The sequence below is a fragment of the Aplosporella prunicola genome, assembly GCF_010093885.1.
Source record: "Aplosporella prunicola CBS 121167 unplaced genomic scaffold K452scaffold_13, whole genome shotgun sequence".
Classification (NCBI taxonomy): Eukaryota; Fungi; Ascomycota; class Dothideomycetes; order Botryosphaeriales; family Aplosporellaceae; genus Aplosporella; species Aplosporella prunicola.
The window spans coordinates 42,036-65,293 of record NW_022983541.1 but is presented as its reverse complement, the minus strand read 5'-3'; the positions used below and the strand labels follow the sequence as shown (position 1 = coordinate 65,293).

The 23,258-nt window shown below is 54.5% G+C and overlaps 9 protein-coding genes across 9 annotated transcripts; 3 read left to right on the top strand and 6 right to left on the bottom strand.

The window, feature by feature from the left end:
* Positions 1–1,723: 1,723 nt before the first annotated feature.
* K452DRAFT_308663 (uncharacterized protein) lies at positions 1,724–3,441 on the bottom strand (the record flags this gene model as incomplete). Its single annotated transcript, XM_033543180.1, has 3 exons — positions 1,724–2,623; positions 2,890–2,994; positions 3,133–3,441. The coding sequence occupies 3 exons, from the start codon at positions 3,439–3,441 to the stop codon at positions 1,724–1,726; spliced, it is 1,314 nt and encodes a 437-aa protein (XP_033397274.1).
* Positions 3,442–5,896: 2,455 nt separating this feature from the next.
* K452DRAFT_308662 (uncharacterized protein) lies at positions 5,897–7,854 on the top strand (the record flags this gene model as incomplete). The annotated part of the gene is made up of 2 exons (XM_033543179.1): positions 5,897–5,994; positions 6,045–7,854. The coding sequence occupies 2 exons, from the start codon at positions 5,897–5,899 to the stop codon at positions 7,852–7,854; spliced, it is 1,908 nt and encodes a 635-aa protein (XP_033397273.1).
* A 546-nt stretch (positions 7,855–8,400) lies between these two features.
* On the top strand, positions 8,401–11,056 carry K452DRAFT_250239 (uncharacterized protein). Its single transcript, XM_033538173.1, has 2 exons — positions 8,401–9,130; positions 9,187–11,056. Exons 1-2 carry the CDS (start codon positions 8,461–8,463, stop codon positions 10,920–10,922), a joined length of 2,406 nt encoding a protein of 801 aa, XP_033397272.1. The 5' UTR covers positions 8,401–8,460; the 3' UTR covers positions 10,923–11,056.
* Positions 11,057–11,209: 153 nt separating this feature from the next.
* On the bottom strand, positions 11,210–11,962 carry K452DRAFT_308660 (uncharacterized protein; the record flags this gene model as incomplete). Its single annotated transcript, XM_033543178.1, has 1 exon — positions 11,210–11,962. One exon carries the CDS (start codon positions 11,960–11,962, stop codon positions 11,210–11,212), a length of 753 nt encoding a protein of 250 aa, XP_033397271.1.
* A 1,510-nt stretch (positions 11,963–13,472) lies between these two features.
* Positions 13,473–14,393, bottom strand: K452DRAFT_308659 (uncharacterized protein; the record flags this gene model as incomplete). Its single annotated transcript, XM_033543177.1, has 2 exons — positions 13,473–13,822; positions 13,874–14,393. 2 exons carry the CDS (start codon positions 14,391–14,393, stop codon positions 13,473–13,475), a joined length of 870 nt encoding a protein of 289 aa, XP_033397270.1.
* Positions 14,394–15,504: 1,111 nt separating this feature from the next.
* On the top strand, positions 15,505–17,092 carry K452DRAFT_287519 (uncharacterized protein). Its single transcript, XM_033540494.1, has one exon. The coding sequence runs from the start codon at positions 15,711–15,713 to the stop codon at positions 16,806–16,808; it is 1,098 nt and encodes a 365-aa protein (XP_033397269.1). The 5' UTR covers positions 15,505–15,710; the 3' UTR covers positions 16,809–17,092.
* Positions 17,093–17,493: 401 nt separating this feature from the next.
* K452DRAFT_193619 (uncharacterized protein) lies at positions 17,494–17,733 on the bottom strand (the record flags this gene model as incomplete). Its single annotated transcript, XM_033535890.1, has 1 exon — positions 17,494–17,733. A coding segment is annotated over one exon (240 nt), but the record flags the coding sequence as incomplete, so codon positions are not given.
* Positions 17,734–19,422: 1,689 nt separating this feature from the next.
* On the bottom strand, positions 19,423–19,800 carry K452DRAFT_298266 (uncharacterized protein; the record flags this gene model as incomplete). The annotated part of the gene is made up of 1 exon (XM_033542105.1): positions 19,423–19,800. One exon carries the CDS (start codon positions 19,798–19,800, stop codon positions 19,423–19,425), a length of 378 nt encoding a protein of 125 aa, XP_033397267.1.
* A 558-nt stretch (positions 19,801–20,358) lies between these two features.
* K452DRAFT_287518 (uncharacterized protein) lies at positions 20,359–21,073 on the bottom strand. The gene has a single exon (XM_033540493.1). The coding sequence runs from the start codon at positions 21,030–21,032 to the stop codon at positions 20,406–20,408; it is 627 nt and encodes a 208-aa protein (XP_033397266.1). The 5' UTR covers positions 21,033–21,073; the 3' UTR covers positions 20,359–20,405.
* Between the last annotated feature and the right edge of the window lie 2,185 nt (positions 21,074–23,258).

Sequence of the window (23,258 nt, the reverse complement as noted above, 5' to 3'; positions counted from 1 at the left end):
GATCGGATTTCCTGGAGATGTCGGGCAAAACAAACGTGTGCTTCATGCATTTTTGCCAGTACTGAGATTTAAACGGCAATGTGAAGCTTGGTAGCTGGAGAAAGTCCCCCGAAATTACTACTTGTATTCCTCCGAATGGCAACTTGTTGCCGCGGACTTTGCGCGCGATATTTTCCATCTTGCTAAAATCTTTGGTGGAGAACTCGGTTAACCCATCGATAATGAGTACTTGGGTTTGTTCCCAGCGACGGCTCTTGTCTCGATCTTTGAGAATTATGTTTATAAACTCCCACCGTTTTTTGTCGAGTTTTTCTGGTTGACCATATTCATCGAAATTGTAAAATTCTGAAAAGCCTGTAATTGTCCGTCCTTCAATGTTGACGGCTGAACTTTTTGAATCGGACGTCACTGCAACTGCTTCTGGATGCGCGGCGTGCTTTTCCTTCAAACTGGCGATGATTTTCTGCAGAAGAAAGAATTTGCCCGCGCCGGCAGGGCCGGTGATGAAGACGTTCTTTCCCTCGTTGACTACGAGATTGAAGACAGCCTGTTGATCTGGTGTAAGGGAAGGGCCCTGTACGTCTCCATTTTCTGGCTGTGCAGACAGAGTCTCGGTCGTGTCTTGTGTTTCCTGTTGTTTTTCTCCAAGCTCCTCGTTCCGCGGTTGAACAGTCTGCCCAAACGCTCGCCTTTGACAAACACTCAGGCTCGCGGAGTCGAAAAAGGATGCGTTGTTCTGCTTCACAATGCTGCTCGAGGAGAGTTCTCGTTGTCGCAGCGGCAGGGCAGAAGACCTCGATGAAGTCGAATGCAAGTAAAATGTCCGGCGCGAAGCCTGAGCTGTGTTCTGGACATTGAAAGAATGTGAGGAGCGACCGATAGCCAAGTGCCCGGGCCGCTTCAATCCAGTGGAGCGCAGCATCATGAATCTTGATAGATTCGGCACGTCATCCGGCAAACAAACGATGGGAACAATGGAATGAAGTTAGGAGCGCGAGCCGTGCGGAGCGAGTTTTATGCTGACTAAGAACACGCTAACCAAATGGAGAATACCAATCATTTTTGTCTTCCTAAACCTCACTCATTTGAATTCCCTGAATCATTCCACGGGTTCATACCTTTAAAATATAGCATTAACTACTATCGCTTTAGTAGCTTACACAACCCACGCACTCGAGTGCAGTGTAGCAGACTCAACCAGACAAGTGCCCATGACTAGGTATACCCTTATACCACTAGCTCCGGTTAATTTCACCACCCCCTCTAACTATTTTCACCACCCCACGTGATTAATTCACGCTGCCAACGCTATTGTATAACCATACAATTTACTCCGTGCGACTAAGGATAAGTTAGATTATCGCAGACGCGTATACACACCTTCAGGCATATAGCCTAGAGAAAAGCAAGAAAGAAAAAAGTACGAAAGCGAAAAAGCACGGGATATTTAAGGTAGCAAACGAACACATAAATATAAAGCTAAACTAAAGAAGTATAAGCGGTTGCCTATTATAGGGGGGTGGTGAAAATAGCTAGAAGGGGTGGTGAAATTAACCGGCGCCTATACCACTAACCACAACACAGCGCAATATAACAGCTGACTTACATACTTCGATCTTTATTACCTAAAAAGAAAAGCTCCATTACCAAAGACGCCCCCTAAGCCCTCGTTTTCCCACCTCTACCATAAGCTACAAGTACCTACTCACCCGCACCACTCCCCCTACCGCCCCGTAGCACTATCCCCGCGTTTCCTCTCCTCCTCCGCATCCATCTCCACAGGGGCCGTAACGACGCTAGCAGCGTCGCCCTTCGCGACCTCCACGTTGAGACCATCCCGTCCCTCAGCAGCACCCGTAGCACCATCACCCCCTTCACCACCAGCCACACCCCCACCTACCCCGTCGCCGCCCACCTCGCCTCCACCGGCTCCTTGCCCACCCACCTCACCCACACCACCACCACCACCCCCCCTCCCAATCGTCCCCCTCCCCATCTCAACAACCTCATGATCCGCCGAAACCTCCGCCACAAACTCAGGCGCGCCCGTCTGCCGATTATACCCCACGAACGTCATGCCCTGCCCCACATCCTCACCGACAGTCGGGGGCGGGCTCGCGCCGCGCATGGCGGGGTAGCTGCCGGAGAAGGCGCTGCTGTCGCTCCAGCGCTGGGGCGTGAGTTGTTTCTCCTGGTAGCCCAGCCCACCGGCCCCCATGCCCGGCGGCGGCGGGCTGTGCGGCGGCGACGGCATGCTCTGCTGCTGCTGCTGGAACCAGGGGTTCGCGGCGCCAGGGCCGGCGACCATGCCCCCGCCTGCGCCGACGACGAGGCCCGCGTCGCTGGGCGCGTGCCCCGTCGTTGTGCTCGCGGCGGGGTGCCGGAACATGCGGGCGTAGGTGTGCGTGCGCCCGATGAAGAAGAAGAGCGCGGCGGCGAGGACGACGAAGGCGACCACCCCGACCACGATGCCCGCTATTGCGCCGCCGCTGAGGGAGGAGGAGGACGAGGACGAGGACGAGGGCTTGCTGCTGCCTTCGGCTGGCCACGGTTCGCCCGGCGCGAGCTGGTAGCGCGCGGATTTGGCGACACGAATTTGTGATGCGATGGTCGCGTTGGGGGGCTGTGGTGAGGTGGTGGTGTTAGTGTTGAGGTTTTTGGTTTGGAACTTGCGGGTTTGGTAGAGTGTAAGTGCATCGGAGTGGGACAGAGCCGTTGTGGAGTAAAAATCTAATGTCATTGCCGCAACAAGCGCAGACGCTTGTGCTTATGGAGGCAACGAATTAAGTCTCGGGAGCTTCAGACTCTTACACTATGGTCCACTTCCGATGCGCCTGTGCCTGTATTGGAGAGAAAGACGAAACGAGGGAAGATAGAAAGGTAACTTACAGGGTTAATCACCCCGACCATGCCATTCGGCGTGCACGAGTCCAGCGCATTACAGTAAAACCATATCGGCGCCGTATCGTTAACCGTCAGATTCCACGTCTCTCTCTAGAAATCAGACGCACAAGTCAGCACAGCACGTATCTTCGAAACCCCCCTTCCACTCTCCCCTCTCCCCTCTCCCCTCTCCCCAAACTCCTCCACCCCAACCCCATCCCCTCCTCTCCCAATCCCAGTAGCACGCACCTGGTCATACCCGCCCACCTCAAAATTCCCACTGGCAAAGCCCTCGCCTTTGCGATCAGGGAAATACAGCTCCCAGGGCACGCAAGGATTGCAGTCGCCCGCGCCGCAGTACTGCGTGCGGATGACGGAGTGGTTTGTTGGGAAGAAGTCGAAGACGACTGTGTCGCCGGCGGCGGCGTAGGTTGTGTTTGGGATGAATTCGTGCGTGCCGCCGCGCCCGACGCTGACGGTGTGGATGGCTGCTTTTGCGGGGGGCGTGACGACTAGGAGGACGGCGAGGAGGACGTGTATGGGGGTGGGCGGGCGCATTGTTGAGGGCGGCGGATGTGGTGAAGGTGGCGAAGGCTGTGGTGGTGCTGGTGGTGCTGGTGCTGGGAGCGGGGGACGATCACATGGGCGCGCGCGCGGCGACAGCGACAGCGACGAAGATAGCGACAAAGGCAGCGGCAGCGGCAGCAGCAGCGGTAGCGACGAAAGCAGAGAATAGATAGGTAGGTAACGACGACAGCGACAACGACAGCGACGAAGCCGGTGGTGTATGTAGGACGCGACGACAAGAAGAAGAAGAAGAGAAAGCAGGAAGAAACTCAAACAGCAGCACTCGCGCTCGTCGCGCCCCGTCGCATTTTCACTCTCCCCCACAGCCCTGCTTACACACGGCTCCAACCGCGAAACGGTCGCTTTGGCCGCGCCCATTCATCCATGAAAGTATGTATGTATGTCAGACGGCGCCTGTCACGCTCGGCGGCGTTGGGGCTTATCCGTCACCAGCTATGTACCTACCTAGAGTAGGAGCAGGCGAGCGGGCTGTGTAGGCCTCGACCGCCAGTGAGCGGACGAGCGAGCGAATCGAGCAAGCAAGCGGACGACACCAACGGCCGCGGCGAACGCGAACCCCACGAGTGGGTGCATACTCTATACAGACTAGAGTAGAGCGATGCGCGCGCGCGCCCTAGCTACGAGTACTCTACCTACCTACGAGTACCTACTGTACAGCCATGACGTTTCACCCCGCGTGCGCGCAGGCACCAGGCAGCGGGGCAGCGAGACAGCGGGGATGGCGACGGCTGCGTGCACAAATGCCTGTCGCCCGCCAGGCCGTCCGTGAGTGGTGCAGAAACAGCGCGGCGGGCGCGCGAGCGAGCTGCCCGTTCGGGACGCGGGGGTGGTAGCGGGCACGCTAGGTACATGTGTACGTACCGTACATACATACGAGAGGGGGCGTAGAGTATTGGTCGTTGGAGTAGTGCTGACGGGATCGCGTTAGTTGGTTCGCTAGCGCTGGGGTTGGGGTGGTTGCTGCGTGCGCATGTCGTAGGTGGTCTAGAGTAGGTAGATGCGCGATGGTGATGGGATGGGCGTTTGACGCTCGTTGTGAAGAGGACCTGTGTGGGGTGGGGTGCCGACAAGCTCTCTCTCGTGGGAACGGGAATCGGGGGTGCCGCCGTGGGAAGCAAGGGACGAAGCGAAGCGAAGGGAGATGGCTGGCAGGGCGGGCACAGTTAGTCAGCCCTGGAGCCAGGCTGGAGCGGGCATGGCGCGCAGAGGTCGACCTTGGTCGCGACAGGCAGGCTTGTGATTGCGGTGGGTGGTGCGAGGCTGAGGTTGTAGAGTAGATGTACGTGATAAGGTAGGTGTTTTTGGATGGATGGGATAGGTGTGATGTTAGAATGGATGGAAAAAGGATGGAATGGAAAATCCATGCCCGGCGATGCGACGGAGAAGTTCATGCGAGAGAGTGCCGTGCCGGGTTTCGCTGCTGCGGGGGTTGTTTTGCCGACAGGCGACCAGCGTGGGATGCAGGAATTATTGAATGGCGGCGGTGATGATTGCACGAGTGCAAGAGATCAGACAGGTCGATCGTTCGGGCGCGTGCCCGTCACTTCCACCAACGGCTACACCATCCACACCATCGATCCGCCATCGCCCGCCATCGCCATCGGCCATCCACCATCACCCGCCTCGCCCCGTTTTGGCAGCTGCGACTTTTCGCGCCCGCATCGCGCCTTCCGCATCCCTCCCGCCTGTACCCACGCCAAACATGAAGCCTCATCCACGACGACGCCAACGCTGAAGAAAAATCCCTACAACTCCAACAACAGCTTCTCCCACTCTTGCACATCATCATGTCGCTGCGTTCCAGGCCTGCCCAGTCGCACCCCGCCTCTCGCCAAGACTCCGCGCTCATTTCCACTGCTGGCCGCAGCAATCTCATCGAACGCTCGCCAGATCCTTCGCGCGTCGGGCGCGGCCGTCGCTAGCGTCCTTCCGGCACGTGGAGGGCCCGCGCGCTGCCCCTGTGTGCTCGACAAATCGCTCCCCAGCTGAGCCGCAACACCACCTCGCGCCCGCTGCCTCGGAGTCCCCGGTGTCCCCGCCGCAATGGTTAAGGTTACTGTTAAGCTGCGTGTCGGACGTGCCAGCCTGCGCCCTGATCGCTGCCATGCGCTGCGCTGCGCTGCGCTGCACGGTCCTGCATCGCCGTGCCTATCGCGACAATCTTCAGCTGCATACTACCCGCACCAGACGCCACGCTGGATCTAGCGCTCCCTCAGCTCCTGAGAGGCGGAGGCTGTGGAAGTGAAAGTCGTGATGGACAATGGCTGTCACTCCCTATTTAACGGCCGCCAGCTCGCCCGCTTCTTGCTTTGCTCGACAGCCATCGCTCTTTGCTCGTCGCTCGCTCCTCACGCCGCTCGTTGCTTTGCACCGTTCCTGCCCTGCCAATTTTTAGTCTAATCATCTAATACCCCTCCTAATCACCATGAAGTCGACCATCTTCGCCGCTGCGGCTCTGTCGCTCTGCGCCGCTGCCGCCCCGGCCCCGGCTCCCACCTCCGCCGACGACCAGTGCCCGGCTACGTGAGTCTCCTTCTTTCTTCCCTCTTCAATCCGACGCTAACGCCCCGCAGCACCATCACCCAGACGCAGACGCAGGTTCAGACCGTTACGCAGACGCAGACGGTTACGCAGACGCAGACCGTCAGCCTGCAGCCCGCCACCCACACCATGGTTCTGCCCCAGGAGCCTGTCACCGTTACTCTCCCTGCTCAGGGCACTGCCGCCGCCGGCCAGCCCCAGCCCCAGCCCCAGACTGTCACTGTCACCCCTGAGGCCCGCACCATCACGGTTCCTGCCCAGGTCCTGCCTCCCGTCACCCAGACCCAGACGGTTGGCGGCGTTGCTACCGTCACTGCTGGTGGCGAGGTTCAGACCGTCACCGTCTCTCCCCAGGCGCCTGTTGCGCCCAGCACCGTGACCGTTGGTGGCGTTGTCACTGTCACGGCCGGTGGTGAGGTTCAGACTGTCACTGCTCCTGGCGTCATCCCTGTTGCCCGCACCGTCACTGTGGTTGGCGAGGTCAGGACTGTCACTGTTCCCGGCCAGACGAGGACCATTACGCTCACCTCCGCGAGCCAGAGCGTTCAGACCTCTGCTGCTCAGAACCCTGCTGTTCAATCCCCTGCTGCTCAGTCTTCTGCTGCTCAGTCTTCTGCTGCTCAGTCCTCCGCCGCTGCCCAGTCCTCCGCCGCTGCCCAGTCCAGCGTCCAGGTTGAGAACGTCACCCTGACGACCATCACTCTGCCCAACACGACCGTCACTAGCACTGTTGATGCGTCCACCGTTACCAGCACCGCTGATGCGTCCACCATTACCAGCACTGCTGATGCATCCACTGTCACGGAGACTTCCACGGAGACCACTGCTACGGCCACCGATGCTACCACCACGGCTACGGACGCCACTACCACGGCCACTGATGCTACCACTACGGCTACGGATGCCACCTCCACCGATGTCACCACCACTGCCACTGATGCTACAGCCACTGACGCCACCACCACGGCTACTGATGCTACGGCCACCGACGCTACGGCTACCGATGTTACTACCACGGCCACTGATGCCACGGCCACTGATGCTACGGCCACCGACGCTACGGCCACCGACGCTACGGCCACCGACGCTACGGCTACCGATGTTACTACCACGGCCACTGATGCCACGGCCACGGATGCTACGGCTACGGCCACTGACGCCACGGCTACGGATGCTACTATTACTGCCACCATTACACCCGCGCCCGATGCTACCACCACCGACGACGGCTTAATCAGGATTACTCTCGGCCCTGACGGCAACGTCCTCACGCTGCCCGCGTCGGCCTTCCCGGGCACGGCTACTACCGACGCCACGGCCACGGTCACGGACGCTCCCGAGGCTACCAGCGTGCCCGGCTCGCCCACCCCGACTATTGTCCCGGACTCGCCTAGCCCGACTCCCACTCCCGAGTTCACTCCTCTCGAGCCCACCGACGACATCCCGACTATCTCGCTCGACCCCACGGGTGATCTCCCTACGCTCACTGCTTTGCCTACCGATGATCTTCCTGAGATTACCAGCTTCCCCACGATCGGCCTCCCCACGCTCAGCCTTCCCGTAATCAGCATCCCCATCAGCATCCCCATCAGCATCCCCGCTACTACGGCCGCGCCGGAGCAGAGCGCGCCCGCACAGAGCGTGCCCGACGAAGAGACCCCGACGCAGACGATTGGCGGCCAGGACGACCCGCTGATCACGGCCGCGCCGCAGACGCCGTATATAAACGCGAACGGTGACATTGTAATTCCGCAGTTGCAGGATGACGGCTCATACCAGTACCTCACGATCCCCAACGGAGGGTTTCAACCCTTCGGAGGAAATGATCTAACCATGTCGTAGGTCGGGCGTGACTACGGATGATGGGTTGAGCGCGAGCGGCTCGCAGCCTGAGCAGGATGAGTGTGAGAGGGGTGGGCCGTGTCAGGGTGGTGGAAGCACGCGTACGAGGGGAGCCGGCTTGGGCAGGAGGTGGAGGGGACGGTTTTGGCGGAATTAGGGGGTTGGTGGGTGACTTCGAGATGATGATGAGGCTGGTGATGAGATATTACTTATTGCTTGGCCGATTGGATGGGATACTTAGTCGTTCTCTTATTTTCCTTGGTTGCGGATATCTATTTGGCTTTTTTGTTGTAGGTGGTTATACTATGGCTATCTACCCATCTGTACACATTCGTGTTATTGTAGTGATGTTTGTTTGCATTGAACTTAACCTAAGCTTGAGGAAATGTACCTTGTATCAACCTATTCCTGAAAAGGAAGGTGGAATTTTTGAACAAGCCGGGCCTCCGTGTGAGTGGGACGATTATATCTAAATATAGATCATAGTTAGCAAATGACTCCACTTCATGGAAATCGTCTTACTTCACACTGCTACTTCCCCGATTACACACACCCTTTGTGTCTCAGAGCGCGAAACCTTGTTATCCAGGCCCTGGAGCCCTTGCGATGCGCCGCCTTACTAAACTCATGCGGACAGAGCTTGAGGCTTCAGACAGAAAGAACAGCTCCGCGGCGGCGATCAGTAGGACATCAGCGTGGAGCTCAGCCGCGCTCAACGTACGGACAACGTGTATAGCAGGCTCTCAGCTGGACTGGCCATGGGCCTCGAACGTAGTTTTGAGTTCGTCGGAAAAGGCGTTCACGCTAGTCACTGAGTCCGCGAGCATTAACGGCTGGGTAATAACGGGCAGCATTTGCGCTGTCTGCCGCCGCAGTATCTCGTACCTGAAGCGCTGGCCGGCTAACGGCTACAGGCACCAGGCCAGTGGCCAGGCTCTCGTGGCTTCCGCAGAGAGTGGCTGCGCGCTGTGTTTCTGCATCTTGGAAGCTTTTGGCAACGAGCAGCGGTTTGCGGACGTCTATCGCGGCGCCTTTGACGGCATGATCTGGCTGAGGAGAAAGTATGGCTCGCGAGCACTGGTCGCGTACTGCGAGCGGGATATCGGGGCCTTGCTAAAAAAGGACCAACAGTGTCTTTGTAAGGGCAGAAGCAAGAGCAAAGTGCGGAATAGCACCGTTGAGTTTGCCGTCAGTCTGGTGACTTGGTGGGGCAGGCGGAGGCTTGTATGGACGTCGCTGCGGCCGGGCAGGTCGAGGCTGCAAATCGTCTCGAAAGGTAGGCGGGGGACTTTGCGCGATGCGAACTGTTTGTTGCGTATTGACTGCCGCCAGAAACGCTTCCGCTTTCGCTCTCCAAGTCCGCTGTGCTTGCGTTTATTGGGTCAGCCTTGTCAAACTGTTTACGGCAACACGGGTATTGTCCAGCGTCTACGCAGGCAAGCCTACCCCATAGGCTCGTCGACGTCAGCGATTTCCAAAAACCGAAACTATGGGTTAACAGCGCGGCGAAGAGCTCGAAGGGCGTGTATACAGCTCTCAGCTACTGCTGGGGCCGCGATGACTTCCTGAGACTGGAACCGGGCAATATCGAGGCGTGGAAGAACGGAATCCCTCTGAGACGCTTGCCGCAGACACTGGTTGATGCCATTGAAATTACCCGCGGTCTGGGCATCCAGTTCATTTGGATAGACGCACTTTGTATCCTCCAAGGCCCGTCAATAGAAGCAAGGAACGACTGGGCGCGCCAGTCTGTCCTTATGGATGTTATTTTCGGCAATGCCGCAGTGGTGCTCGGCGCTGCGTCGTCTGCCAGCGCCACTGATGGTATCATTTACGAGGACGCGCTTCTGCAGCAAAACAATACATTCATAGATACCCCGGCGTCTGCCAAGGACGCCACTCACACACCACCAGACCCGCTCTACACGCGCGGCTGGACCTTCCAAGAACGCCTGCTCGCAACGCGCTACGTGCATCTCGGCCGCACGCACGTCTTCTTCGAGTGCAGCACAAGCAAGCAATTCCTTCACCCCAACAGCGGCTCAGCGCCTTGCCTCCCACTCTGCCAAAAGATCTCGCTCACCCCCTCCTACAGCGACTGGCACCGCCTCGTCGAAGACTTCAGCTCACGCACCCTCTCCTCGCCCACAGACCGCCTAATCGCGCTAGCAGGCGTCGCGCAGCAGTTCCGCGCCCGCCTCGGCTTCGCCGCCGACTACGTCGCCGGGCTGTGGACGGCGAACCTGCCGCGCGACCTGCTGTGGGTTGCTGACACGCCTGCCCCGAACCTCGCCATCGCCCCGTCTTGGTCCTGGGCCTCGTCTGCCGGGAAGGTGTCGTACAGCCGCCTCGAGGGCCACGCGTCTTGCGGCCCGCCCTGCGCCTCGGTCGTCCGCACCCGCGTGCTCGGCTTCCCGCACGCGTTTGGTCCGCGCGCGCAGGGCCGCTTGCGCGTCCGTGGCTATCTGCGCAAGGTCTTTGTGCGCTGCGGCAGCAAACCGGGCGCGTTCCACATCATGGGCTTCAAACATCACAACACCCTTACTGCTACACTTGACCTAGCTGCAACCTCAGCTATCCCCGCCCACGCCCACGACACCACCTTCCGCGCCGGCATATGCAAAATGGACACGCCCGACTGCGACAAAGTCCTCCCTTGCGCCGGGCCCCGCGTCGCGCGCTACGGCGTCGTCGCCTGGCACGACGTGTTTGAGGCGTGGGCGCTGGAACTGCATCCCGGAAGGGGGTTGCTGCTAGCGCTGCGGGAGCGGGAGCGGGTGCGGGAGCGGGGGGGCGAGGCTGAGACTAGGAATGTGTTTGGGAGGGTGGGATATTTTGAGGTTTTTGGGGGTGGGATGGGCTGGGAGGGGGGGCCTGGCTGCGAAAAGGGGCCAGGGTGGGAGAAGAGGTCCCAGGCTGAGAGGATGGCGGTGAGCGACCCGTTGGCTGTGAGGGCTTTGCTGGAGAGGGACCCGTTTGGCTGGATGCTGCGCGCGAGGGCTTTTGGTGATAGGGGGTTGGTCGATGAGTGGTTTGGGTGGAGGGATAGGGTGGTTACGCTTGTGTGAGTGGTGGTGGTGTTGTGGCATTTGGCTTTTTTGTTTCATTTGTTGACGTGCTCTTTATTAGGTTTTATTATGTACATACGTGGAAGTAATATATATATATATAAATTTAAACAAACAGAAATCGATTTTGCCACCATGACACTAACTCTCAGATAGTTTCCTAGTCTAAAAACAAATACTTCCCAGAGTTGTCAGTGTCCTGCATGAGTGAACGTGTGATACAATAACACGTTTCGTAGCAGCTTGTTCTACGATCCAAATACGCTCTGAAGCTTGGAAAAAATGCATCAGCTAAGTATTTGCTGGGAAAACCGCCTTGTGTAAATCTTGTCTTCCATCCATTTGTGAAACCCTTCCCCAGAATCGCTGCGAGAAACAGCTTGCATCTCTCTAGGATCGAAATCCTTGCGCTCGAAAAGTTCTTTAAAGAGAAGCGATAGCTGCCATTTCTCCCAGGAGTTGGTTTTGTAGAAACAAAAGTTGTCGGCTTCGACATGGAACCTGTTTTTCATTGCTCGTTCAAAATCACCATGTATGTGCACTCCCGCGCACTTGTAGAACAATCCGCTATGAAGGTGGTGAATCTCCATCATTAGCCGATAGACTTCTAGCCTATCAAGTGGTGAGCGGCCGAAATGTATATCATTGGCCGTAAAGTCGGTAACTTCGATACCTTTGTCTTGGAATAATTTTTCTAGTGAATGGTTTTCCCAAGCTGTCGCTACGTCTGTAAGATATGCCTTGTCCGCTAACTGGACGTATTTTTCTGCCATCCGCTGCTTCCGCACCGGAGTTGGGTAGAGGTAGAAGCTAAAGTCCATCCACTCGGGGTTCTTTTCGTCTGGGAGCTTTTCAAAGTCTCGTAAGACGATGGTATAGAGCCGGAAAACCTTAGTCTCGGCTACTCTCCTCCCTCTTGCTTCAGTCCAGCTCTCCAGGAAAACATCCATGGCTCTTTTAGCACCATAGTATTTAAAACCGGCAGTATCGGTGTGTTCGAACAGTCCAGATCCAAGATGGCATAGCAGCTCTTCGGGCATCGATATCCGTGCCAGCAGGTTCTGAGCGATTCTTCTCATATCATGCCAGCTTTGTAGCTTCCTTGCACTCAGCCTCGTCCCGAGGAATGCTTCGAGTTACAGCGCTGCCAAAGCGCCGAACTTCGCGGCCGTATCGCAGTTCCAAAAGCCCCAACCACAAGCGGCGTCCGTGTCTTGGATGAGAGTTCTACTAAACTATGCTATATTAAAGGCTTTCCTACCGTCGGTAAAATACAAGTTCTTATAGATATACTATCTTAATCGGTCGGCCAGATTGGGTGTCGTTGGTACTGCGTATAAAAATACGTGTTGGTGCTAGTCTATGCGTTGGCAGCTCCTAGCGTAGTAGCTAGTTTAACACCTCCCGCAGCGGTATGATGGAGTGGCCCCACAGCCTTGGTTATGGCAATGCTGTTTTTGGTGACCTTTAATGCTGGGTAATAGCTTATTTCTCAAATGTGTTGTCAACAGCTTCTCGGCTTTCTCTGTGGGCATTTCTTGACTGCAGGACTCGCTTCCTGGGCCCATGACGATGGAAATCCTCGGATTTGATGGACTGTGGTAATAGATCATGCCATCGTCAAATACCACTAGGCTATATAAACTGCAGTGGTATTAAGCTCGACTTTGTTTCAAGGGAGAGACTATGCTAAAGAAAGACTTACCCTTTGAATGGATACTGTTGACGCAGTGTCATTTTGGAGGCGTGGTCGGAGGAAATTGTCTGCTGTCGCCAAGTCGATAGTAGACTCCGCTAACAAGCCAGCTTTCTTTAGCGTCAAACTTGAAGTAACCTCTGTTATACGAGATATGATGTTTTGATAGCATTAGCTTATAGCAATCTGGAAGGTTGTAGCACTTTTGCCGGTAGGGACGACTCTTGGACAGTCCCACTGAGGATACAGTGTTCCATGGCAACCGCGGGCAGCGAAATATCCATATTTCTCAAGGAATTGGCCGCACAGATAGCAGCAAAGCTTGCTGGTTCCAATGAACCTGATTGTCCGCTTGTTCTGCGTAGTAATGGATTGCCGTCGCTCGTAATCGGATACTAACTGTATTTCTGCGTGAATGTGGATTTTGCGTGTTCTGATCTCTTGAAATTATTTCTCCAGTTTAGAAAGCTTTTATTGAAGCTGAGCATCGGGTTTGATGATAGATTTAATTGTCTCGGAAATAGAGAGCGGTGGGGAATTTTCTTCTTCGGCCTAGCTCTGCGCCTTCCATCCACAGGCGTAAAAGTGATTTGGCGAAACGATGGCAGCTTAGTTGCTGCCTTTGTAAATGTTTTTGTAGCTGCTTGAACGCGGCAGAGAAAATTTAATGCTCGTTCTGCTTTTTCTGCTTTTTCTGGACCTTCCATTCTTTCGGAGAAATGTTGCAGAAAGCGACAATGAAGCGCGGAACGGCCTCGGACGTCGAAGATAAAGCCTTGAATAGACTTTATTAAAAGTTTTAGAGCTTCTTCTCGTGAGGTTTCTTCTCTTTCCAACGGCTTAGATTTCACGAACTAAAGCACCTGCTCGAATAGTGTGTTTGAATCTTTCTGTATATCGGTGCAGGTTTTCCCGCTCTCCGCATGCGCACTGTTTGGCTTAGATGAATTGCCAGCATGGATAACTTTTGCTGGTTGTGGTTTGTAGTCGTTCCAAGGTTCATATTCCCATATGGCGTTTGGGTCAGATTGTTGTTCCGACAAACTCTGAAAAATGTCCTGACGGCCATGTTTAGCCGGGGTTCCGGCTGGAACTTTTGTTTCGAAACTGCCTATAAGCAAAGCTACGTATTTTTCGAGACGAGGCCGTATATATCTCAAACTCCGATCAAGGAGAAGGTCTTCCATTTCCTCGGCATCTGTGTCTGGATATTTTCAGCAAGTCTATGGCAACACACAGGAAATGGTTCTCTTACTATTTCTCGAGAGAGCTTCCAACTGTAGTTTCAAGTCATAGAGATATTTAGTATCCTCCTCGTTGATGCCTTCATTTTTAGTCACAAATATTTCAACTGCTTTAGGTTCGTCTTGTGGTTGTTCTTCCATATATGCTTCAGATACATGCTTTGGCCCGGATTGTGAGGTTTCTTTGGATTGTAAGCCTCCTTTGTATCGTGCAAGCGTTTCGGCCAACCGCGTCAAGAATTCGTTTCGCAGTAAATTGGAAGTGTGTTCTGTTACCTTCCCGCCACGACTAGTCGCTTCTTCTCGATGGTCTTGGCTTTCGTCCATGAGGTCCGAATCTGTCGTACTCGAATCATCCTCGCTATTATGGTCTGAATGAGCTATTGGTGTTTCCTTGCCATATTCACTTGAGTTTCGGTCAGCTGGAAGCTGTGACTTTCCAAGCAAGCTCAAGATGCACGCTGCATCTGCGAATTGCTGCTTGGTACCGCATATTGCTAGCCAGTCGAGAATAAATTTTTGTTGAGCCATAGTCTTATTTCAAATGTGTGAAGCTGGGCGCGAGAAATTGGACGCCCCTTGTCCTCCTAAATTACTACTACCTATGGAGGTATATATGCTGCTATCTAAAAGAACACGTTTTCTCTTTAAGATCCTTATTCCCTTGCAGTGGATAAACGTGTGGTGTAAGGGGTAAGGCTGTAGTGTAACAACTAACTGTAATAAGGCTGACAAAAAGAGAGTTATCGGAGTGATCCTGACTGACAAAATGCTAGTGCTTTTCCACCTGTATTTTGAACGGCATGTGAGAGCTACGGCAGAGGCAAAGCACTGTAGAAGAGATTAAAGCAAGACATTAGGGTTTCAAAGGTTCAGGATCGTGCCGCATTATAATGTTTACCCCGCATCTTCGACTGTTCTGTTTACATACACGTATGTGGTCCACAGCTTCCCTGGTTTTCGCTTGGCTCAGGTTTTGTCGCGTAGCCCTGATCGGCACTGCTATGTAACTACAATGCCGCTGGATATTATGATGTCTCGTAGAACACTTGTCCCATTCTAATAGGTTGCGTTGATCAAGGTCACATCCCAGTAGCAAATCACTTACCAACTTTCCTTTTTAGGAATACCCCTTTACGAACATATCTCCCCACTCGCCAACCATGTTATCATACGTGCTCTGCGGCTCCTCCCTGAGCAAAGCACACATCGTCTCCTTTATATATTTTCAATCGTCTATAGATACGGATGCTTTGTGAGAATAATGCGGTGTAATCTCATTTTAGTTAGTTCTAACCTGGTCAAGCAGGGGTTTTAAAGGGCTGTTACAGACTAGCTTCTTGCAATTCGTTGGATAATAGTACGTCGGAGTGTGATGCATTTCAAAGAGATAAAACTCACCTTAATCAGAAACTGATAATGCATCAAAACGTCACCTTATATAGATAGTAGCTAGAAATGTGATGTAAAACTTGAGCAACTCTCTTCAAGGTATTTCTTGCTAGCTCCATGGCTGTGCAACCCGAAAGAGCCGCAATAGATACACAGCCGTCACTAAGCTAAACGCAGTAAAATTAGCGAAAGGCAGCCCCAACTTCAGAGAGCAGGCAGCAGCAGTTGACTTCAACTTCCATCTTTTTTTCATCTCAATTCCACCACTTGCATCACTCACGGAGTAATCAAAAGTCTCGATATCAGGAATTGGTGAAAGAGGCCACACACCGTATAGGCAAAACTCTTGCCATACGTCCACTACTGGCCCAGTCAGCTTTCCTGGCGATGTTCCGTCGTCGGCTCATGCGGCCGAGCTTCATCACCAGGATCCCACGGCAACAACTTCCCACAGCCATGGCATCCATCACGACCAGCTTTCGGCAGAATACTATCGCGTATGTCGACCTTAAACAGCCGGTACAGCCTCAGCTTGTGAATGAGCACAGAGATGCGGAATATCTCAAGCTGGACAACGTAAACGAAGATGCCGACTGGGGTCTTGTCAACGATCATTTCAAATCCGTCAAAGAACTTTACATGGACGGCGGATGGGACGAGGAGCTTCACGACGACAAGGTACCTCCACACTGGCCATTGGAAAAGATCACGCTGAGCGGCGCCTGTGACCTCAAGGCCTGTCGATCCCGTTGGATCACTAAAGGCCTAGTCAAGCATCTGGTGCTCTACTACCCATGCCATCTTCTTGTTGAAAACCTCAAACTAGCGGAGCTAGATAAAGATGAGCATATCTTACCGGAGAAATACCATGGTAAAATGATCAAGTGGACGGCCGCTGAAGAAGACCCAAGATTTGACTGGGAGCAACACATGCCCTACAAGCCTAAGCTCGAAATCCTGGAAATCTCTGAAAATGACGCTCGGGATACAATCTTTATCTGGGCGTCCTCGAGCCCTCATCTTCTTCGTCGACTGAGAACATTGAGCCTCATCGCGTGGAACGGCTGCGATCTCTGGTACACTCCCGGTGAAGGGTTAGAGCTGGTCCTACCGCACCTCACAAACCTTGAGACACTCGTCATCGGCCTCGACGACATCTACAAAGACGCCAAGCAACTGGCCCAGATCTTTGACGCACTACCGCCAAACATCCACACACTCCGCTTCCGGGGCTCAAGATCGCTGGCCAGAGACGATGCAGACCACTACCAGAAATGGATCAACAAATTTGATGACCCCGCATTCCTGCCAAAGCTGAAAACACTCAGCTTTATTCTGGACTTGGAAGACAGGCACGCTCATGAGGGCAGAGACATTGAGCAGATTGAGGGGCCGCCTGTCACAACGGCAGAAGCAAAGAGAGCTACTGAGCGGTTCTGCCAGGCGGCAGAGCGACGGGGTGTGAAAGTTGAACCGTTCTTTGGTTCATGGACTGAGAGCTTCACCCTCGCTCTCGACCGGACGCCAATCGATCCTGAATGGAACTCTGCTTAAGTCGTAGGTTGAACCGGGTCGGACAGGCTGGTTCTGACACGCCGTCTCTGACGATCTGTACGGGTAATGGGAAAAGCAGGAGGTTTGCGAAAGATGTAAACAAGACAACACTCTGCTCCCGAAGATACCACTCTCCTCTCGAAGATATCACTCTCCTCTCTAATTTTATATGGGTCCGCTGCAGCAAGAGAAGCACACCCATGCGGTGGCTGGGAAATCAAGGGCTCATGTAATAATAGCTATAATAAATCAGTACTTCTCTCAATCAATTAACAAACGTTCCAAATTGTTTTATGCAAGCAAACAGACAACTGGCTTCCTACACTAGGGCGTGACAGCTTAAAAGGCAACCCAACGCGGGTTTTGAATCGCGTAAGCCCTTCCCCCGCTAGCGTCGTTAGAGCCTATGCTTGCTCAAGCAAAACTTTCACGTCGTATCCTCGCTTCCTTATGCAACTCAAGAGAGCTTCTTGGCAGCTGCATGCCAGGGTGCCGGCAACGTACGAAAGGATACTATAGGTTGCTTTATACCAAACGCCAAGACCAAATCTCAATCTCCTCGAGAAAACAACTAGGAACAAAGCCCACAACGCGACAACCACACAACAACGCCCCAACAACCGCAGCCCCAACACCCCCAAACCTAATCCCAATACTTGTCATTTCCACAGAGATTAGTTCCGTGCCCACTGAACGCCCGCACAGCAGCATAATAAGTTTTAGCCGTGCCCTTGCACAGGAGATTCTTACGGCAGACGCGTTTCATATCCTCATAGAAGACCTCATCAGCGGACTTGCGATGGTCGTGGTCGAAGCGGCAGACATAGCTCCAGGCATGGTACATGAAGTCGTGGCGATTGCACGCGAGCGTGAAGTCGAAGCCGAACGGCTTGTCGGGCGCAGAGGAGCAGTGGTCTTTGCTCCAGGTGAAGGCGGACAGCTCGACAATGTCTTGCGCTTTGCGATGCTGCTCGAACGTGTTGATGTTCATGTCGAACGCCAGGTTCCAGATCCAGCCTTCGGTGCTGTTGACGGGGCCTGCAAGGCGGAGCTCCTTTTTTAAGAGCCAGTCTTGGACGTGTTGTGGGACGGGCGCTGGCTTGGGCGAGTTCGCGGTTGGCTCGATCGGTGGTGGGTGCTTGCCCCGCTTGTTGAGTGAGGTGCTTTCGCTGGGGTTCGCGTATGTGGTGATGATGAGGAGGCTGAGAAGTAGTTGGGCGAAAAGAATGATACGCATGGTTGCGTATATCGAGTTGTGGATTTAGGTGGAGGCTGATAGTGAGGGACAAGCTGCTATTAAAGAGAGAAACTTAGTTTTACAAAGGCCAACTACCCGTCGGGCTTGCAAACTGCTTGGAGCGAGTGGCTGTAGTGAGATGAAAATCGGATTTGGAGTTGCATGAAGATCAAGATATTGATATACAACGGTGTTTGTTCACTATGACACTGACAAAGCTCCGAGGTAGGAATGCTCATTTATCAAAGTTGTGGTATCTCTATCCCCAGGCAAAGACAAGAGCGAAGACTAATTGCGGCCGGTCCCGTGGATCGTCATTGAGAAGTCTGACAGTCTGGTGGTCTTTGGTCTAGTCCTGTGCAGGTAACATGGAACGGGACGATTAGCAGTCGCGCCAAACGAGAGTGCGGGGTATAGGGTCCAGCGGGTGTGCCTGCTGATCTTGCGACATCATCGCTACCAGACAACCGCTTCTCATAGCACTCGTCTTTCAAGTTTGGTTGAAGCTTTGGCGATCGCGGAGCCATGCCACTGTCTCCATGAGCCGCCGCGTCTTGGAATTAAACATTGCCACGAGTCGATTCAGGGCACTGCGGGCAACGCGACTATTGTTGAACGACTGAGCGTGCAAGACGCTTCGACAAAACTCCAGGTCCTACACCGAGCGTGGTACCGCTGTAGACCAGATGACCGATACCCACATGCAGAGGCAAAGCAGAAAAAACAATCAGACAAGCCGGCTGTACGGTGGTGAGAGACTTGTCGCGTGGTATGTCGTAGCGCGCGCAATGGTGAGGTCTGCAAAGATTTTCGTTTATGCGACCGGGAAAATAACAAGTAGGGCGGAAAGGGACAAGGAGGGCGGAGCAGCGGGGCGGGGCGGAGCGGAGCGGACACCTGCATGTCACTGCATCACGCTCTTGTATTTTGCCTTCCAGTGAAGACGAACGATCTCTCCTGCCTGCAACATCATCGCTGTGAAGTACCATGCCGGGACTTAAAGGGTTTGTTTTCGATTTCGGGAGAGCGCGTACGCAGATGCTCTCCCCTTCTCCGCCTTTCCAACTCGCTTTCTTAAAGAAATCGGCCTGGTCTTTCACTTCGACCAAGAACAGTTGCCACGAAGCCATTCTGTAATTTCTCCACTGTTCCAGAACATGCGAATGTCTACATCACGGGCCAGTGACTAGCTACCCAAGGACACACCCAAGGCATCAAAGCCCACGCACAAAGTCCCAAACAAACACCCACCCCTCCACCAGCCCGATCAAAGAAGCAGACAAGCAAGCTCAAATTCAACCCCCACCATCCGTCTCACAAGCCCTTCCAAGCCCCCCTTCTCCTCCAAAAAACCCCACACCGCACCCACACTAAAGTCTAAACATCCCACTCCCCCGCCTCCCACTGCTTCAGCACCTCCTTCCCCTTCAGCCCCTCCCCCGGGAAAATCGGTATCTTGCTCCCATCAAAGCAGCACTGCCAAACATGGTCATCGCTTGCGACGACAAAAGTGCGGGGTACGAAGGTCCCGTCGACAGCTTTGCGACAACGCTTAGCTTCGTTCCATCGCCCGTAGCAGTTCTTGCCCCCGAACGGCTGCGTCTTGATGTTGCCTGGCAGCTGGATCAGGACATCTTTTGTGATTTCGATCGGCGCGATGAACTCGGCCGGCGCTTGGGGAGCGGGCAGCGCGTGCGTGGTGCTGCTGCTGCTGAGGAGGAGCGCGGTTAGGGTGATGAGGAAGAGGGTGCGCATTTTTGTGGTTGTTGTTGGTGTTGTGGGTTAAGAGGATTTGTAAGAGTTGGGTTTTGGTTTTGGGAGAAGCTGATGTTGCGTGGGAGACTGTAAGAGAGCACTGGGGCTGGGGCATTTTATAGTCGCGTGTGTTGGCAGATTCGGTAGCCGCCATGGGTAGCGAAATGAAGCTATCCAAGGTTCTTGGGCAAATACCTTGGTACATCTGCATCCCCGCCCTCAGGACCAACGGTACAAGTCGTCAGCTTCGTGGCTGAACGCGTGGAAGATTTAACCGGCAAGCATCAAGCAACCCAAGCATTCACGAGCACCGTTTTAATAATAATACAGTTTCAATATTATCTACTTGAAGAGAAAGTTATTTGAAGAGAAAGGGGGTATCATCGAGCAACCTGGAAAAGAAAAGGTATCGTGAGCAATCCGAAGAACCGCAACCAACCCTGGTATAACCCGCTCCAATGCCAAAAGTTCAATTTAAACAGACTCCGCCCCACCCATATTAACCTTTTGGGGAAAATGAGAAAGGAAACCATCTATCAAGACACAGCACTTTTTTTTTGACCACTCGCCACCATCACCAACCGCCACCTAGACCTTCGACCGCTTCAGCGGCCTCGGATCCACGACATCACTCTCACTCTGCGCACGCCTACGCGCCGGACAGTCCTTCGCCAACTGACCCCATGGCCCGGCGACAACCATGGGACGGATATCAATGGGGGGGCCCAGATGAAGGTAGGCATGACCGCCTTCTCGTGGATCCGTGAGCTGGGCTTCATCGTGCTCTTGTTGTGCGCTGCAAGGGCGGCCTCGTCGTACTCGTGCAATTCCTCTTGCTTCAGCCTCGGCTTCTGCTGCTTCTTCTTGCCCGGTTGCGGTGGCTCGGGAATCTCGAGAGCCACAGGGATGGCTCTGGGATAGCTCTGGCGCGTCTTGCGACGTGGAACGGAAGCAGCGGGAACAGCGGCGGGAACAGCGGCCGGAGCAGCGACCGGAGCAGCGGTGGGGAATCTAGCGGAGGCAGACCAGCTGATCGGGCGGTTGTCGTAGTAGTTCTGTGAAGGATTCGACGTCGGGGCCCTGAAGGTGAAGTCGAAGTCGAAGTCGCTACCAGTAGCAGAAGCGGGACTAGTTCTCGGCATACTCTGCCTCTTCTTCGGCGTCGGGGCCTTGGAGGTGAAGTTGAAGTCGGTACCAGTAGGGGTAAAGGGATTCGGAATCTGAGTCTGCATCGCACGAAATGCAGCTGTGTGCTTACGCGCAGAGAAACGAGCGGTGCAGTCCACCATGGTCTTCCGCATCTTCTCCTCCATAGACTTCCGCTTCTTCTTTTCCTCCATAGCCTTCCGGATCTTCTCCTCCTCCTTAGCCTTCTGCATCTCTTTATTTAAATCCTTCTGCATCTTCACCAACGAAATACCCAAGAAGTTCATCGGGTCCTGGCCAACGGCGAGACCCTCGACCTGATCAGACCTAAGCATACTCTGCATGTAAGGGCGATTAGGTTGCTGGTAAGCTGAAGAAGGCGTGATAGAGGCAAATAAACCTCCTGACGAGTGGGTATAACCACCGGAGCCGTACATGTTGTACGAAGCGTTGGCTGCGTTGCTTCCGCCGAGGAACGAGTTACCGGTGGTGCTTCCATATGCCGTCGAGGCGGGAGAGTTGTATGTGGAACCAGCATTGGTAGAACCAAGGGAGCCAAACAGACCGCCAGACTGCGGAACCTGCGTAGCGCCACCAGGCGAGGGTTCGAATGTCGAACAACTGTTAGGAAGGCGATTACCACCGACAGTGGGGCTGGCCCAAGCGTTGGACGGGTTCTGCGTGTACGGCTTTGTCGACGTTGAGGTCTTACCTGTGGAAGAATCTACCCGCTCCAGGAACTTCTTCCAGGTGTCAACGCTCCATGCACGCCCATCCGCCGACACAGGCTTCAGGGCGGGCTTCGGCGTACGTGGCCCGCCCTGACTAAGTGCAAGTCCCACCTCACGTAGGATTATGCTGTCCACGCCGTCGCCACGGGGAAGGAAGACGATGAGTTCCTTGGCTTGCGCGAGTGAACGCAGCGAGGTCAGGATGTGCTGCTGGTTGTGATCGAATGAGAGCGAATGGCCGTGTGCGAGGACGGGCAGGAGGGTAACCGCGCTCATGGTGAGCGTGAAGCGGATACGGGTGAAGTAATCCAATGCACCATCGTTATCGTAGTCGTTGTCAACAGGGGACATGGAGTCGTGACGGCGCTGACGTAGGGCGTTGGGAACCTCCAGGTCGGTGCGGTGAATCGTGGCGGTGCGCATCTGAAGATGCTCGGCAGGCAAGATAATGTAGACGTCGTGTGTGGTCTTGACCGAGTCCATGATCGGGACATGCAGGTTTATCAGCATGGTATTGTCGCTCAAGTTGTTCCCGATGTATAGCGTCAAGTTGGCCGGATCGCTGTTGTTTCCGCCCTTCTGGTGCGAGAGGCCTCCAAGATGACACTGCTGCTGCGTCTCTTCGTCGTCCCAAGCGACGAATACCTCGGATTTGAAGAGCGACATCGGCTGGTTCCCGCCCTGAACCGGGGCGGCGGGCCCGAGGTTACGCATTTTGCTACGGTCTATGACTAGACGATCAGCGGGCTGTATGCGATGCCGGTTAGACAGGCGTTGGAGGATGTAGGGTGGGTGAGCCCGCCCGCCCGCAGAGCAAAGCAAAGGGGAAACGCGACGGGCTTACCCTCTACAACGGCACGTGCTAGGTAGCTGACGATCGGAAAGTCAAGCGACGGTGGATGGGTTGGTGTATGGGAGTTGCTTTGCGACGGCAAAGGATCGCGTTGGAGCGCAATGTCGATGACCGGCGGAGCAAAGCGATCGAGAGGAAGGTGGAAGGTTGTCGGTCGAAGGTTGTCTGTCGAAGGGCGAGGGAGAGGTAGCACTTATAGCTCAAGCAAAGCAAGTGAAATAGGCGAAAAAATCTTCCGACGCCGTTCGCTAGGTTCACATTAACTGACGGTGGGAGGTGTGAGTGCAAGCGAACGTTGTGACAAAGGTCTTTGCGTCGCCGAGTCGCATTGTTAACGCGCGCGGATGCCCGAGCGCGTCCGTGCACTGTTGAATGAGCGCCATGGCCTGGGAAATTGCTCCTTGGCAGGATGCATGTTAAAGGTGTGGTGGGTGAATGAGCGTGAGGGAGTGTCGTCGGTGTTTGGTGTTGACATGCACGATGGAGGCGTCGGCGCCGCGTCAACCGGTGCACGGACGTTGTTTACTTTGCGGGGTACGAAGTGCGGGGTAGCTACGTCACTGCCTCAACACCAGAACTAACGTCCTCTCACGGCCTACTTGCTTTCCATCATCTGTAAATTGAAAATACGACAAGCCTAAGGCATTCCAGCGATCAACATAAATTTTTACCCATCTCCAGGAGCAATTTCGCAGTTCTTTCCCTTGCTCATTTTGACGCACAACGGA

Excerpts from the sequence above, each read along its gene's own strand:
- K452DRAFT_287518 (XM_033540493.1), bottom strand. The coding sequence starts at position 21,032 with ATGCAGACTCAGATTCCGAATCCCTTTACCCCTACTGGTACCGACTTC.
- K452DRAFT_287519 (XM_033540494.1), top strand. The coding sequence starts at position 15,711 with ATGGCATCCATCACGACCAGCTTTCGGCAGAATACTATCGCGTATGTC.
- K452DRAFT_250239 (XM_033538173.1), top strand. The coding sequence starts at position 8,461 with ATGCGCCGCCTTACTAAACTCATGCGGACAGAGCTTGAGGCTTCAGAC. Across the intron at positions 9,131-9,186 it reads GCTGCAAATCGTCTCGAAAG|AAACGCTTCCGCTTTCGCTC; the intron begins GTAGGCGGGGGA and ends GACTGCCGCCAG.